The following is a 16,478-nucleotide window of genomic DNA, read 5'->3' on the forward strand; positions in this document are numbered from 1 at the left end:
AACTGGCTAATACTACAAAGCATTCTCTAATACCCAACAGGGTTCTTTGACATCTTTTCAAATTTCTCAGATACCTACAATTTTATATCTATTAACTATTCATTTCCTCTAAATTATGAAGATTTCTGCCTCAGGGCAAAGACACATTAAATAAGATTAAGGCTGTGGTTAGTCTAGTCACTGCTCTCTGTTGACAAGTAAGCTTAGCTGTAACCTTGAAATTCCTACCTACTATTAAATTTTGTCTCCAGGCCAAGAAAGCCTCCAAAACGACTCAGGAAAACAAAGAAAACCAACAACTTGAAGCAAGCTTAGAAATCAGTTACTAAGAGTCTTTCATCTCAATGTTCTCTCTAGGTATGTAGGGTATTAGGGTGATGGAACGGGAGGTGTGTGTGTGTATAGAACCCTACTGAAGTAACACTGATCTTGAACAAATCTCTATCTCCAGGAAAACAGTATCTATAGTCTAGAGATGCAGAAATTATTTGGTTTTTGGCTTATTACAGAGGCACAGCTCTAACTAATAAGCAAAGTTCACAAAACTATATCTCTCTGCGTTAAAAATAAACACTGCATTGATACTATTTTCTGAAAATGTTTTAACATCCTACCTAAACCATTTAAATACAGTATTCTTTCCCAAATTCTAAGGATTATTATGCTGCAAGGAATCATGGTTATAGAATTTCTCATCTAAGAATAAGCAATGCAGAATGGGACCACAGATGACTGGGGGACTACAGGACTGTTAACATTTTACACCTCCTTTCAGAGCAACAGGAATTGTGCTGTGTAGTCTCTCACTATTCCTTGCTCTTTGAAAATATTTTGGGATCTGCTTGTCTCAAAGTTTCAATGAGATCTTTACAAATTCATTTCACCCCCTACCCTCTTCCCTCCATGTAAATGTTTAAATCTTCTATGATTTAACAACGGAAGACTTGTTGACTTCCAGCTTCCTAGACGTGAAGAATAAGTTATGGATGCCTGAAAGTTATAACTGACTAATTTAACTTACTTAGCTGGCTCCCCAGCACTGAGTGTATATTTCCTACACCAGTACCAACATACAATCCTGTGACAGACCACATGCAACCACTATTATACATATCCCCTCCCTTCCAACAAATTTAGAATAAAGTTCTAAAGCTAGGGTTTACTATGTCCCATCCTCTTTTATCAGCCTCAAGGTTGTATTGAAAAATCCTTTTTATCTAATCTGCTTTTGGTTTCACTAATTCACAACTTCACTAAATCTTCACCTAGCACTTTCTATGCACCAAACACCATGTTACGAATGGCAAAACAGTGGTCAAGTTAGATATAGCTCCCACCTTCAAAAAGTTTACCAACTGATGGGAAAAAACAATGAATTAAACACACATCTATAAAACATGTATTAAGTTTCAACAGAAGTATAAGATACCACAGGGACACAACAAGGACTTCTTACCTAGTTCAGTTTCAGTAATGTTTCTCACAAAAAGGGTACTTTGTATGACCATGATATTGGACTTGGCTGGGAGGGAAGTGGTATTCTTTACAGAGGGGACAACACTGCAAAGATGACACTGCCTTCTGGTAACTAAAACAAGTTTAATAAGGTTGAAAAATGAAATGCAAGGCACACAGCACAGAGATGAATCTGGAGAAGTAGACAGAAAAAAGGCATGAGAAGAGAAGTCTGACAGGGCAAATTAATATGTCAGCTTTATCTTGAAGGCCATGGGAAGCCATTGTGGGAATTTTAAGCAGTAGCAGAGTAGAATATTTATGTTTCATAAACATCAGAGAGAGGGTGCTATGAAGAACAGACTAGAGGGGGGCCAAACTCGAGGCAGGCACCAGTAAAGAGGCTGCTGAAGCAATCCTGGCAGTGGGTCACACCGCTGGGAGTAAAGAGGATGAACAGATTCAGGAAATTTTCAAGTAACAGAAAGTAAATCAAATGTACTCCCTTTTTAGCCCCAGTTTACTCTCTTTTCTCAATCTTCTAAAGTGGAATGACAGCAAGTGCACCCCAACTGAAATTCTTAGGGTTAGCGTAAAGATCTGCAGAAGTGGGGATGGTTTATGGCGCGTATCTTTATGCCTCACTTTACAGAGACCCAGAGATGGGGTTTCACCATGTTGCTCAGGCTGGTCTTGAACTCCTGGACTCAAACGATCGCCTGCCTTGGGCTACCAAAGTGCTGGGATTACAGGCATAAGCCATTATGCCCAGCAGATACTCATTTTTGATTATACTTTGGGTATTTAGTTATGAAAGATATAAACCTCAGATTAAGAAAGCGAGTACAAAAACAGCCACAAGTTACTAAATCTTCCCTAGAGAAACATAAAGCTGAGTTCCTAAAGGACCACATTCCAGTTGTCACCTTCAGCACTGTCAAGGTGTAACAGAGGGCAAAGGAAAACTATAATATGGAGAATAGCATCCCCCAAAGACTTCCTGGGATATACTCCTTAGAGGATTTTCTGGGCTTTAATATTCACAGACTGCTGCTCAATTTTTAGAAGAAGTGAAAGAAGTCTATCAAAGCAAGTCTGATTATCCTGTCCAAAAATCCAGAAAGTATGCATGATTACAGGGATGTTTTTGCCTTTCCCTACCATCCCATCTCCCTAAACAAGCCCACTATTAATAGAGAACAAAGGAAGTGAAAGGTTCTGATTATTCAGTAGAGGCCAAAATAGTTGGGAGCCCAAAGCTGTGCTGTATCCACTACATTCTCCCTATCAACAGTGAGCAGCAGAGAAGGTCTTCCTTCCTACAATCTTTCCTTAGGAGAATGGGCATTCATCTGTGTGAAGATAGTAGTCCAACAAGTTTTTTTGCGGTGTGGAATTAAGAGGTATGTCTGCTTAATAAAATGCAACCGTCTATCCTCTACTGTCACACTGTAACAATATACAAATTCCTAGAAAAAGCCAAGCCCTTTCAGAACTCATGCTTCTGTAGCTACTATTCCCTCACAGCCCATTCATTTCTTCCACTAGGAATTGAGCATTCTGAGTACAAAATACTGTTGACAGAGGTTGACATCAGTAATTAAAACAGACTTGGCCCTGGCAGTAACAGCAACTACAGTCAAGTTGGGATGGGGGAGAGAGAAAAATAATCAAGTATATAAATGAAAACTGTACTCCAAAAAAAATAAGTACAAGGTACAAACTATAAACACATTAAACTGGCAAGGAGGCCATAACCTAATCTTGGGGGTAGGAAACGCTTCTCTGATGAACTGACATTCGAACTGAGATCTGAATAGTTAGGAGTTCCTTAAGAAGGAAAGATGGGGGGATTATCCAGATGGAGGATTATCCACATAGAGAAACCAGCAAGCACAAAGGCCCAGAGTTTCAATGGCACCTAGTGTATCTAAGGCCTGATGGAAAGCCAGTGTGGCTGCACCATGGACAGCAAAGGCCATGAAAGAAAAAAAAAAGAACTAAGAGGCAAAAGCAACAAATTCTAAGAAGGTGGAAAGCGGTGGGACTGCTATGATCTGGCATATGTGATAGAGTTTGGCTGTCTGTCCCATGCAAATCTCATGTTAAAATGTGATCCCTAATGTTGAAGGTGAGGCCTAGTGGGAGGTGTCTGCGCCATGGGAGCAGATACCTCATGAATGGCTTGGTGCCCTCCCCCCAATAATGATAAATGAGTTTTTGCTCTATTCCTTCAGGTAAAAGCAGTTTGTTTAGAACAGCCTGTCATCTCTCTTGCTTCCTCTCTCTCCGTGTGACACACCTGCTTCCCCTTTGCCTTCCACCATGATTGGAAGTTTCCTGGGGCCTCACCAGAAGCAGGTGCTGGCAGTATACTTCTTGTACAGTCTGAAGAGCCATGAGCCAAAATAAACTTCTTTTCTTTACATAAATTTTCTAGCCTCAGGAATTCCTTTATAGCAATGAAAAACAGACTAACACAAGACCCTAAAAAGCTGAATCTTAAACCAGTAGTGAGAAAGGCCGGGAAACATTTTGATTTATTCGGAGAAATCCCCCAGGCTTAGGAACTGGTGACATCAAGTAACTCTGGAAGTAGAGTCGGAGGTTGGGGAAAACACAGGACTGCTCTACAGTTTCCTTAAAGAGCAGTAAGACAACACCCTCTGATAGCCTCACCCCACCTCCCACCCAGCCAAGCAGCTGACTCCACCCTCTCCCCTCCTTGGCAGAAAACTAGAGGTTTTTCCCCTCTGGAGGTAAAAAAAAAAGTCTCTGAACTAGTGCACAACAGGCAGAAATGAGGGTGGGCATCCATCCCAACACTGGGAGATTAAGTGGATGTTTACATCTTGAAGGCTGTCCAGACCCTTTCCTCCTCCTGGCTCCCGGGAGGCTGGCAGCCAGGCTTTTAGTCTCTAGCCAAGAGATTAGAAGCTCTTTCTTTGAGGACTACACGAGCCCAAAAAGGGGACCAAAATCACTGACATTAAGGGCTGGACAAAGCAGTGGCCCTGCCACATTATATTATGGTAATCATAATCCACCACAGCTTCTGAGTCTCTTTTCTTTTTGGGACAGAGTCTCGCTCTGTCACCTAGGCTGGAGTACAGTGGCACAATCTCAGCTCACTGCACCCTCTGCTTCCCGGATTCAAATGATTCTCCTGCCTCAGCTTCCCGAGTAGTGGGGACTACAGGTGCATGCCACCATGCCTGACTAATTTTGTATTTTTAGTAGCGACGGGGTTTCACCATGTTGGCCAGGCTGGTCTTGAACTCCTGACCTCAGGTGACCCACCCACTGCGGCCTCCCAAAGTGCTGGGATTACAGGTGTGAGCCACCACGCCCGGCCATATCTCATTCTTAACATGAGCCAACAGCCAAACATCTTCAATACCCAATATTGTGGTTCTGTTAATACAGGTTAGTGTCCCTTATCTGAAATGCTTGGGAACAGAAGTGATTCACATCTTTTTTGCATTTGGGAATATTTACATTATACTAACCCCAAATCCAAGAATCCAAAATCCAAAATGCTGGCCGAGTGCAGTGGCTCATGCCTGTAATCCCAGCACTTTGGGAGGTTGAGGAGGGCAGATCACCTGAGGTCAGGAGTTGGAGACCAGACTGGCCAACATGGCGAAACCCTGTTTCTACTAAAAATACAAAAATTAGCCAGGCGTTGTGGCATGCACCTGTAGTCCCCGCTACTCAGGAAGGTGAGGCAGGAGAATCATTTGAATCTGGGAGGCAGAGGTTGCAGTGAGCCAAGATCGTGCCACTGCACTCCAGCCTGGGTGACAGAGTGAGACTCTCCCTGTCTCAAAAAAAAAAAAAAAAAAAAAATCCAAAATGCTCCAACAAACACTTCCTTTGAGTATCATGTTGGCATTCAAAAAGTTTCTGATTCTGTAGAGTTTTCGACTTGGAATTTGGGATGCTCAACATGTATGGCAAAGGTGGATGGATTTTATAGATGTCATAAATGTCCCTCATTAGCTGACTTAAAAAAGAGATTATGCTGGGTGGGCTAGGTCTAATCAGGTGAGCTCTTCTTTTAAAAAGTCTAGGGGTCAGAGACTGAAGTTAGAAAAATACTCTCCTGCTGGCCTTAAAGAAGCAAAAACCCAGATTATCAGCAGCCTATGAAGACAGGCAGCCTCTAGGAGCCATGAGTCTCAGTTACATAACTAAAAGGAAATGAATTATGCCAACAACAGGACCGCTTGAAAGAGGACCCCAATCCACAGATGAAACCCCAACTGTGACTGCAGATTGTCAGGTCCTAAGCAGAGGAACCAAACAAGTTTTGCTTGAACTCCTGACCCATAGAAGCTGTATCGTAAATGTATAGTAAGCTGCTAAATGTGTAATTTGTTACATGTCATACAAAACATAAACCTGTAGGCTAAAAAGGCACATTTTATTCTAAGGAAATAACACCTCAATAAAGGAGACTGAAAAACATGTGCAAGTAAAAATGGAAAGTGCTATAGTAAAGCTACAAGATAAAGTTGAAGAAATCACCCAGAAAATGGAGCCAAAAAGACACAAGTGAAAAAAGGGAGAAAGTATTTAAAATGTGAAATGCCCAGTCCATGAGGGTCAATGTCAAAATAAAATAAATTTCTGAAAGAAGAAAAGGAAATAATGAAACAACTCAAGAAAAATGTCAGAACACCAGAACATAAGTTTTCACTTTTAAAGGTCTTAGCAAGTGCCCATCAGGACAAAAAACACAGATAAACAAAAAGATCTTATATGTCTTCAAACAGTTAAATTAACAAGAATCAAGAATAAAAATTGCTTCAGACTTTTAACAACAATCCTAGAAGCTAGAAAACAATGAATAAAGAAATGTTAAAGAAAAAATGTCAAGCATAGAATTCTCTACATAGGAAAGCTATCGGATTAAGTATGACATTAGGAAAAGCTTTTTCAGACATGCATCATCCCTCAAAATTTACCTCCTATGCATATTTTCCCGAAAATCTACAAGACAATGTGCTCCACCAAAAAGGAATAAATCAAGAAAGAAAATTATATAGGATATAAGAAATAAGGATTCCAACGCAAGGGAGAGTTGAGGGAATACCCAAGGTGATAGCTGAACAGCAAGCCAAAAGGACAGCACTCCAATGGGGCAGACCAAAACACTCAGGAGAGTCTTGTTCAGAAGACCAACTATGCCTGGTGCAACTGAACATACCAAGTGGAGAGGCGAGTGCCTGGTGCAGAGCTTGAGATGGGATTAGTTATAAGTACATGGAAAGCAAAGCAAATGAAAACCAGTATCTTTACTAACTCAAGAGAAAGCAAAAGTCGTAGGGGTAAAGAAATATTAGAATATATGACAAGGCTCAAATATGAATATAATTTAAAGTCATAATAATGTAAAACCTGAATACTGATCTAACCAGTATCACAGTTTGTTCCAGGGGAATGGGTAGTGAAAGCTAACTTCTAACCTTCCAAGTGGGAAGTTATTAGATGATGCCTATACATGACCAAATCAGAAATAAGCATGTCATTTCAAGATATGGAGGTAAATACCAAAATAATTAGGGTCAAAAAGTGGTTCCTCTTAGAAAAAGGAAGAGGAAGAAGGCAAAGCCCTTATTTTTCACTGAGTTTTGTAGAAATTTGACTCTTTAAACTGCATGCATGAGTAACTTTGAAAGACAAAGGCTATATATATGGGTCCTCACATTATCTTTTTCTACTCCGCCATACCACATAAGCATTTTGTACTTTCAGAAAGAGAAAGGGTTAAAAAGGTTTATTACCTCTAAAAGAATTCATTTAAGTTGCTTTTGTTTCGCCTTAAAAACTAACTCTTGCTTTAGTAACTTGAAATCATTAAGTTTTACTCAAAATAACAGCAAAATATTGATCAATTCTCTTTTTTCTTTGTGTTTGGCAAGCCCATGGAACACAGCTTCAAGTTAGCAAGTGCATTCTGTTGCTTTTGAGCACACTGGCATCTCAGGTACCTGAGCACTTGTCTTTAAGAGGCAAAGGCAGAAAAGGATATCATAGTGTCACCACCACCAAATTGGGAAGGCCCTTGTCAAAATCACCGAAGCACCTCTCCTTTTATTCTTTTGGAAAAACTGATTTTCCCCTGCCATCAAGTAAGGATCATGCATTGGCTAAAATGGCCCCCTAACCGGCTCTAACTCAGAGACTGTACTGCATTTGTCCCGAGTTAAAGGACCATGTCTCTTTTCACAAAATGTAACACTGAAAACAAAATTAAGCAGAATCATGTTATTAAAGAATTTTACATAAAAGCATAAAATATTTTCATTAAATGCATTGTCAGAAACAACTTGTCAATGACTCCTTGATTATACAAGAATATCCAGTGGCAGGAAAACTAGTGTTTTCCAATTGCAGATAACAAGGTAAATGCCATATAGTTTATGGAAAGTTAAAAATCTTCTACTTTTTATTCTGAGACTGTCCTTCTTACTTTTTTGTTGTTAAAATGTAATTTCTGGCACACGACATAGAAAACTGTTTTTAAGTATCCACCTAAACTTAAAACCAGATGTATAACCAGACATTCCACTTTTAGCTATATGTCCAACTACAGTAAATACTATGCGCATGTCCACCAAAAGACATTTACAAAAACGTTCATGGCAAAATAAGAATTTTTTTTAAAAAAGAAAGTATAGCAACTTGAATTATAACAGACATAAACTGCAAACTACCCAAATGTCTATTAGTCCTACAATGATTAAATGTGACTGCAATATATTCACGTAATGGAAGATTAGACAACAATGAAAGAATGACCCATGAACAGAGTAAAACATCCAACAACATGAATGAATCACACAGAGACACACTGTTGAGCAAAGAGGGCTGACTATATGAGTATGTACCTACCATATGATTTCTTTTACATGAAGTTCAGAAACAGGCAAAACTAATGAAAAGTGACTACAGTTAGAATATCAGCAGGCAGTGGGGTCTGAGAGGAAGCAGGGAGAAGCCTTCTAGAATAACAAAAATATTCTATATCTTGATATGGGTAGTGGTTACATGGGTGTGAGTATATGAAAAAATCAACCTGTCTATTTAGAGGTATATTTGGCTACTTAGATGTACATCCTCACCATATATAAATTATACCTAAAGAAATTTAAGAAAATTATAAGACAATTGGGAAAATTTTTCAAACATTATAATTTATTTTATAAAATGCTGGTGACAGCAGATAACAGCAATTGTTATTTTCATATTTGTACTTACAAAACAACACGTTGCAACTCTATATTGGTGTCCCAAATAATTTTTTCCCAACTTTGTATTTTAAAAATGTATAAACCTACACAAAATTGAAATGCTGGTACAATTAACAACCATATGTCCTTCATCTAGATTCACCAGTTGTTAACATTTTGCTACAGCCACTTCCTCTCTCCCTCTGTTTTGGCTGAACTGCTTGCAAATAAGTGGCAGACATCATGACCGGTCATCTTTAAAGGACATTCTTCTAAAGAACAAAAGTGTCACTGGTTATAACTGGCTATCATTGTATCACTGGTTATCGAAGTATCATTATTAAACTGGTTAAACCAAATTTAACATTGATACATTATTTAACATATGGTCCACGTTCAATTTCCCCAATTGTTTCAGAAATATTCTTTATAGATTCCTCCCATCCCCAATCCAGAAATCTATCCCAGACTCATGCCATGCATTTGGTTGTCCTATTTCTTTTCCTTTTTTTTTCTTTTCCTTTGAGACAGAGTCTCACTCTGTCGCCCAGGCTGGAATCCAATGGCATGATCTCGGCTCACTGCAACCTCCGCCTCCCAGGTTCAAGCGATTCTCCTGCCTCAGCCTCCCGAGTAGCTGGGATTACGGGTGCCTGCCACCACATCTAGCTAATTTTTTGGGTATTTTTAGTAGAGATGGGGTTTTACCATGTTGGCCAGGCTGCTCTCAAACTCCTGACCTCAGGTTATTTTCCCACCTCGGCCTCCCAAAGTGCTGGGATTAGCGGTGTGAGCCACTGCATCTGGCCCGGTTGTCCTATTTCGAGTCTCTTTCAATCTGGTATACCATGTTCCACATGGTATTACATTTTTTAACTTCATTTTTGGCTTTTCATGACATTAACAATTCTCAAACAATATAGTTTTTTTTTTTCTTTGAGACAGAGTCTCATTCTGTTGCCCAGGCTGGAATCCAGTGGCACAATCTGGGCTCACTGCAGCCTCCGACTCCTAGGATCAAGCAATTCTTCTGCCTCAGCCTCCCGAGCAGCTGGGATCACAGGCGTGCGCCAACACACCTGGCTAATTTTTGTATTTTTAGTAGTGATGGGCTTTCGCCATGTTGGCCAGGCTGGTCTCAAACTCCTGACCTCAGGTGATCCACCCGCCTTGGCCTCCCAAAGTGCTAGGATTACAGGTGTGAGCCACTGCTCCCTGCCCCAATATAGGTTTTAAATTTTCTTGGTATATGAAACCCAAAACTCTGCCAACGATTTGTATTCACTTAGTGTCTTCTGCAACCTTTATCACAGCATTGGTACTCAAATACCTTTATCCTGACAAGTCTGGATGAAGCTACTTATCAAATACAGAGACAGGACAGCTCAATGTATAAACACAGCTTACGATTATTCTGCTTTAACTCACCGCTGAGTCTGAGCAGGCCATGGGGTCTGGTTTGGCGTGGGCACTGAATTCGTGGGACTCACTAGCATGGCACTATAGATATTGGAAGCAACCACAAGTATGCAGAGAAGAATAGGCCCGATGATTGCTCCTTCCAGGCCTAGGTAGTATGCTCCACCGGCCACTGCCAAGCCTGTCAGGTAAGGATGGCCACCTCTGGAATAAAGAACATGACCTTTAACACACAAAAACTGGAGTAAATGTGAAATACATTTCTAATACAATGTTCATTCTTTAATACACTATGCTTTTTAGCATATTATCAGCTTTCTTTAGATCTTTCTTTAGATCACCTCGATGCATACAATGAACACTGACTGCAATAACATTGAGATGCAAGATTTTTTTTTTCCTATGGGTGACATCTGCCTCTTTTTATAGCTCCAGGAATGAAATAATAAAGTCAGCAATGTTAATAGATATTTTATACCCACTTCAGGTGCCTGCCTATGATGGGTTAATGTTGGCTTAGGACTGGTTAGGAGTCACCTGTTAAGTTTTCCTCCATCAAGGATAATTAAGTGAGCATATAATTCAGTTAATTATGCTTTTATACGACAACAACAACAACAACAAACTAAAATACAGTTTTTAACACAGGTAATGATAAAAGGCCTCCTGAGGAAAATATCTGTCACAAAGCCCAAGATTTCTATTTCACAGGAGAATCACAAATGCCCTCCAGCTTATTACAGTATCACTTACAGAAGTGGAATAAAATAAAATACAACACAGTAGCACAGCACATTGACAATGACAAGAAAGGACCACTGACATCAGAAGGACTGGGAAATAAGTCACATTCTGTTTGTTTCTAGTTTTAAACATAGATGAGAAGAACAATTCAGTGAAGGGCAAATAACTATCCTGGAAAGATGTTCTATATTACAGTTAAATCAAAGTAAGACTTGTGGAGAACCAGTCTTCAGGAAACCAATATATTATATTCATAATGTGTTTGTCTTTCTCATTCCAAAAAAATGATTTAGGGCAGTATTCCATGTTTGCTAAGTAAACTTCTTCCCCAAACAACACATTCAAGGAAAACTATCAAAAATGCTTAAAGCTTTTTTCCCCGTTCCGTCACCCAGGCTGGAGTGCAGTGCTGCAATCACGGCTTACTGCAGTCTCGACCTCCCAGGCTCAAATGACCTTCCTACCTCAGCCTCCTGAATAGCTGGGACTACAGGCATGTGCCACCACACCAAACTAATCTTTTTCTTTTTGTGCAGAAGCGGTTTCACCATGTTTCTCAGGCTGGTCTTGAGCTCCTGGGCTCAAGTGATCCATCCACCTCGGCCTCTCAAAGTGATAGGATTACAGGCTTGAGCCATTATGCCCAGCCTTAAAGCTTAAAAAAAAAAAAAAAAAAAAAAAAGTGTGGGAGTTTATTAATAAAAGCTTAACCTACTAAAAACTAAAACAATTTATGCCAAACCTTTCATTTCCCAATGACAACGTTTAAAGACAGTATTTTAGGCCGGGCATCGTGGCTCACGCCTGTAATCCCAGCACTTTGGGAGGCTGAGGCAGGCAGATCACCCGAGGTCAGGAGTTCAAGATCAGCCTGACCAACATGGTGAAACCCCATCTCTACTAAAAATACAAAAATTAGCCAGGTGTGGTGGTGCACGCCTGTAATCCCAGCTACTCAGGAGGCTGAGGCAGGAGAATGGCTTGAACCTGGGAGGCAGAGGGTGCAGTGAGGTGAGACTGCGCCACTGCACTCCAGCCTGGGTGATAGAGGTAGGCTCTGCCTTAAAAAAAAAAAAAGACAGTATTTCTTTAATTCCAGCTGTAAACCTTAATATAAAATTTACGGCAAAGTTTAAAGAAATAAAAGCACTTAAGTATAAATCATACTTAGTCCTACTCAAATGTCAACTGTGACACACTAGTTAACCACACTATGACGTTCAGCCTTTTAATTTTCTCTCTCAAGTTTTAATATGACTGAGAACTGGCTTGATTTATTTAGTGCAATTTCTAAAAGAGATATCAAAACCTATGAAAACAGACATTTATTTATTGTATTATATGGCTAAAGTGTTGATTCTGACTTAATCTGTATTTATCACAGAACCATTCCAATTATATCTTTAGAGAGCTCTGCTTGCCAGAAATTAACTTGCTGAGATTTGGTTTCACATGGAAATCCTCAGACATATAATCTAACAACATATTCTCCAAAACCAAAGAAGAGATAAATATAATCATTAACAGTTCACTGTACTTAAAATATTTGATGTACATCTGGTCATAATTCTTTTCTAGGTTAAATGTCACTAAATCAAGACAAAATTACTCACAATTTGGTTTTAACCCAGGACATCATATATTAATATGATAAATAATACATATGTAATAATAAAATATTGGCAGGGCATGGTGGTTCATTCCCATAATCCTAGTGCCTTGGGGAGTTCAAGGCAGGAGGATTGCTTGAGCCCAGGAGTTCAAGGTTCCAGGCTGCAACGAGCCATGACTGCACCCTGCACTCCAGCTGTCTGGGTGAGATACCGTCTCAAAAAAAAAAAAAAGTTGCTCTGGAACTTTCAGGCAACAACCACCAAAAAAAAAAAACCACCCCAAAATATCATGCCTTGTAAACAATATTATTTTAAATGAAAATTTCATTATATCAGTGGGAACACAAAAGGCTATTTCACTGAAAATTCCTACTACCAGTTCTTTTGTATACCCGAGAGGAAAAAATCCTCCTTTAAAAAAAAACAACAGAAATGCCTGGAGGATTCACTAATAACTTAAGAAATTCTGTGGCTTACTTACCCTGATATGTCAGAGTAGATTGCAGTATCTACAAAGTATGTTGGCAAGAGATGAAAAATCAACAGTAAAATGGCCTTGCATCCTAACCCTTGTGTCAGCCACAGGTCGAGAACTGCAGGTACTGCTGCCCAATATGTCCCCAAGAATGGCACTGCTCCAAGGATTGCTGCTAACGCTGAAAAAAGAGTAAAAGAAAAGCAACTTAACATCATCAGCAAAATACTAACAAAGCAAAAGAATCAAAGCCGTAGCTCCTCCTCCTCAACAATTTCCAACAAAACAAGTTAAATACTCACAAACTCAAATATTAGGGAAATGATATGCCCTATCTAACTGAATTTTCTAGCTAAGTAAAGGCTCAGTATCTTAAAACGTGATACTAAAAATCTTTCCAAGTCTGTGTCTTATTTATGGATCTCTTCTTAAGCAATAGAATTCGAGGGTTCTGGAGTTGTTACTCTCAATCAATAGTTAATATACGGTCCTATAAATATACCTACAAAACATGTGTCAAAACTTATACTGAATCCAAAGCCCAATCAGAAATTACTTTCTAAACCTCAGCATATTCTTTACTTTGCTTCTTTCTAATAAAAATAAACAGAAAAAATCCTGAGATGAAAGACCCTGCTTCAAGGTCATTCCCGTTCAGAGCAGTATGTTTAAGCGCTCTTCCTCCATCTGGCTTCTCTCCAGGTTAAGAGTAAAGCAGATGTAGCTTCTAGTTCTGGTCCTACCAGAAGCCAGGTATGTGACCTTGGAAAACTGGTCTCTCATCTATATGAAAAGTCTACCACTCCACCTCACGAGGTGCTTGCAGGCCAGAGGGTAGGTTTGTGAACATCACAGTAGGGAAGAACGTGAATGAACTTGAAAATGTAGAAGGAAGCACAGACAAATGGGGGAAGAGGGGGATAGTGGTAGAGGCAAATGTGGAAGGCAGAGATATTTAGGAAAACAAGCAGCCATAGAAATAAAGGAAGGAGAAGTAGAAGAACCACCACAACAGATCTTAAGAGGTATGGAGGCAGCTTATGTGCCCTCAGAAGCATTCATCTTGCCCTGGGATGTAATCCCTCATGGACAAAGCTATTTGACAACACATTGCTCCCTGCCAATCAGTTCAATTCAAACATTACTGAGAGTCAATTATGTCCTACGTGTTATGCTAAGTGCTAGAACATTCATTCATTTAACAAACATTTAGGGCAACTGATACGGGTTTGGATCTGTGTCCCCATCAAAATTCCATGTCAAATTGTAATCCCCAATGTTGGAGGTAAAACCTGGTAGGAGGTGGCTGGACCATGGAGGGCAGATTTCACCCCTAGGTGCTGTTCTCATGATAGTGAGTGAGTGAGTGAGTTATCGTGAGTCTGGTTGTTTAAAACTGTGTAGCACCTTTCCCCTCTCTTCCTCCTGCTCCAGTCATGTAAGACATGCCTGCTTCCCCCTCACCTTCCACCACAATTATGTTTCCTGAGGCCTCCCCCAAAGCAGGAGCCACTATGCTTCCTGTACAGCCTGCAGAATCGTGAGCCAATTAAACCTCTTCTTTATAAATTACCTAATCTCAGATATTTCTTCATAGCAGTGACAGAACAGACTAATAGCAATTTTTACTATGTGCTGGGTATGGTTCTAGCTGCTGGGGATACAGCAACAAACACATTATAAATCATATTTCTGTTCCTAATGTGGACTAGATTCGATCTCAAGCCAAAAAATTTAGTTTTTTAAACTTGAGGAAGTAGACATTTCCTAGACGTATGTAAAATGGCTTAACTTTCCTTAAACAGAGAACAGTGGAAGGTGTAATATGGTTGTTACCTGATGGTATGAAGACAATATTGATGCCAAATATAGTATGAGTCAGCCAGGTGTACAATCCATAGAAGCCAGCCATTTTGAGGGAAGCATCAAATACCCCTCTGGAATGCCCAAAGATAAAAAGAAAGAGTAAATAAACACAGTGTCATATCATGATTCAGAAAAATCACGTGGCCACTTGATTCCAAATCAAGTAATAGCGTTAGTTTTTCTGCTGGCCTGAGAATGCTGTTTTCATTTTATTTCAAAGAAACATAAACACCTTATTTTAAATACATTTACTAAGTTATTCTTCATGTAATATGAAATATGTTTTATTTGGAAATATATTTACTAACTATTTCTTAAATTTCTGATGGAAAAAATAACTGAAGCACCTTAAAATACCCTATTCTCTGAAATAATTCATCAACTTTTCACTCTGAAGCAGATATTTCACCACCAAAACAAATGGAAAGAAAATCAAGTGTGAATAACATGTTTCCAAGAATACAGTTTAAACTCTAAAAAACCCAGGCTCTGGCCAGTCCTCCCCTTTTGGAAACAGCCAGTAACGGACAGTATAACTTGTATTTCACCATCTTTCTTTTATTTAGCAAAACCTTCCTACGTTTCTTAAACTATGCAACTAAGCCTACAAAGTAACATCTCTTACAAATGCTATCAAAGAATGCAGGTCATTGGGAGAGAATTTACGGGAAAAAAAAAGATTCCTAACTCCAGAGTAAAATCAGAGAGGAAAATACAAGAGAGATAAAAACAGATACATGTATTTGGTGACTAATACAGGAATTCAGTACATGAAAATCTGCAATGTCAGGTGCTCTGTGTTTTTCAGTTGGAAGATTAGTAAGGCAGGACTGTAAGGAGGGGAAATAAGGAACTGTTCAGAGAGCACAAAGGCAGCAACCTGTAAGTAATCTCAAGGCAGCACAAAATCATAAAAACCTGGATTCTATGGGGTGGTGCAGAGGGGTGCAGGGAAAGCACCCTCATATGTTCACTATAGAAGAAAAGCTGTAGTTGAAGAAGAAGACGTTAGCGGCAAAGGAGACCTTGTACATGCAAAAGGAAACACCAAGCTTTTCTAAAGCATCCCAAAAGAGGTATACTGTTAGGAGCAAAGTCAAGCCCTGTAATCTAGTGATTCAGTCATTTAGTAGGGTTCTGGGACATGGATCCAGTGGCAGAATGGCTCCCCAATGATAAAATCTGCTTTGTCATCCTGACCAATAGCTTTCACTAGACAATGTCATAAAGGTGCCATATGACTCTGCAACAAGAACCCAGAATAAAGTGGTATCAAAAATACCAAAAGGAAGGGAAAGACCCCAAAGAAAATACCAAGGATCTGCTCAACAACTAAACAGAGAGGACAGAGCAGAAAGGAAATAACAGAGCTTCAGGTTTTAAACCTGAGGGGGAAATAATAGCAGTGTCCCAAAGACATGGAGAAGGCCAGAATGGAAGAAGCATGGAAGAAAAGGGGAGTTTGTTTAGTAAGGGGAACAGGAACTCAAAAAGGATGATGAAAATATCATAGAGGCAGCTGAAATAAGAGACAAGGCTTAATAGAAAATTCAGAACAAGACATCTGAGACGCACCAGAATAATTATAGAAGAGTATAGGACATCCTAAAGGGGCAAGTGGAGAGAAAATAGGGCAACAGGTTGTGTTTTCATAAAGGACCTAAAGAC

General features: G+C 39.6%; 1 protein-coding gene across 1 annotated transcript in view; it reads right to left on the reverse strand.

Moving 5' to 3' along the window:
• Nucleotides 1–16,478, reverse strand: part of TMEM245 (transmembrane protein 245) — a 105,331-nt gene that overhangs the window by 8,934 nt on the left and 79,919 nt on the right. The window contains exons 14-16 of the mRNA XM_037983358.2: nucleotides 14,781–14,881; nucleotides 12,951–13,125; nucleotides 10,122–10,316 (exon numbers count right to left, since the gene is read on the reverse strand). Of these exons, the coding sequence (XP_037839286.2) occupies nucleotides 10,122–10,316; nucleotides 12,951–13,125; nucleotides 14,781–14,881 (471 nt within the window). The remainder of the gene's footprint in view (nucleotides 1–10,121; nucleotides 10,317–12,950; nucleotides 13,126–14,780; nucleotides 14,882–16,478) is intronic.

This window comes from Chlorocebus sabaeus, chromosome 12 (assembly GCF_047675955.1).
Source record: "Chlorocebus sabaeus isolate Y175 chromosome 12, mChlSab1.0.hap1, whole genome shotgun sequence".
In the NCBI taxonomy this organism is placed as follows: Eukaryota; Metazoa; Chordata; class Mammalia; order Primates; family Cercopithecidae; genus Chlorocebus; species Chlorocebus sabaeus.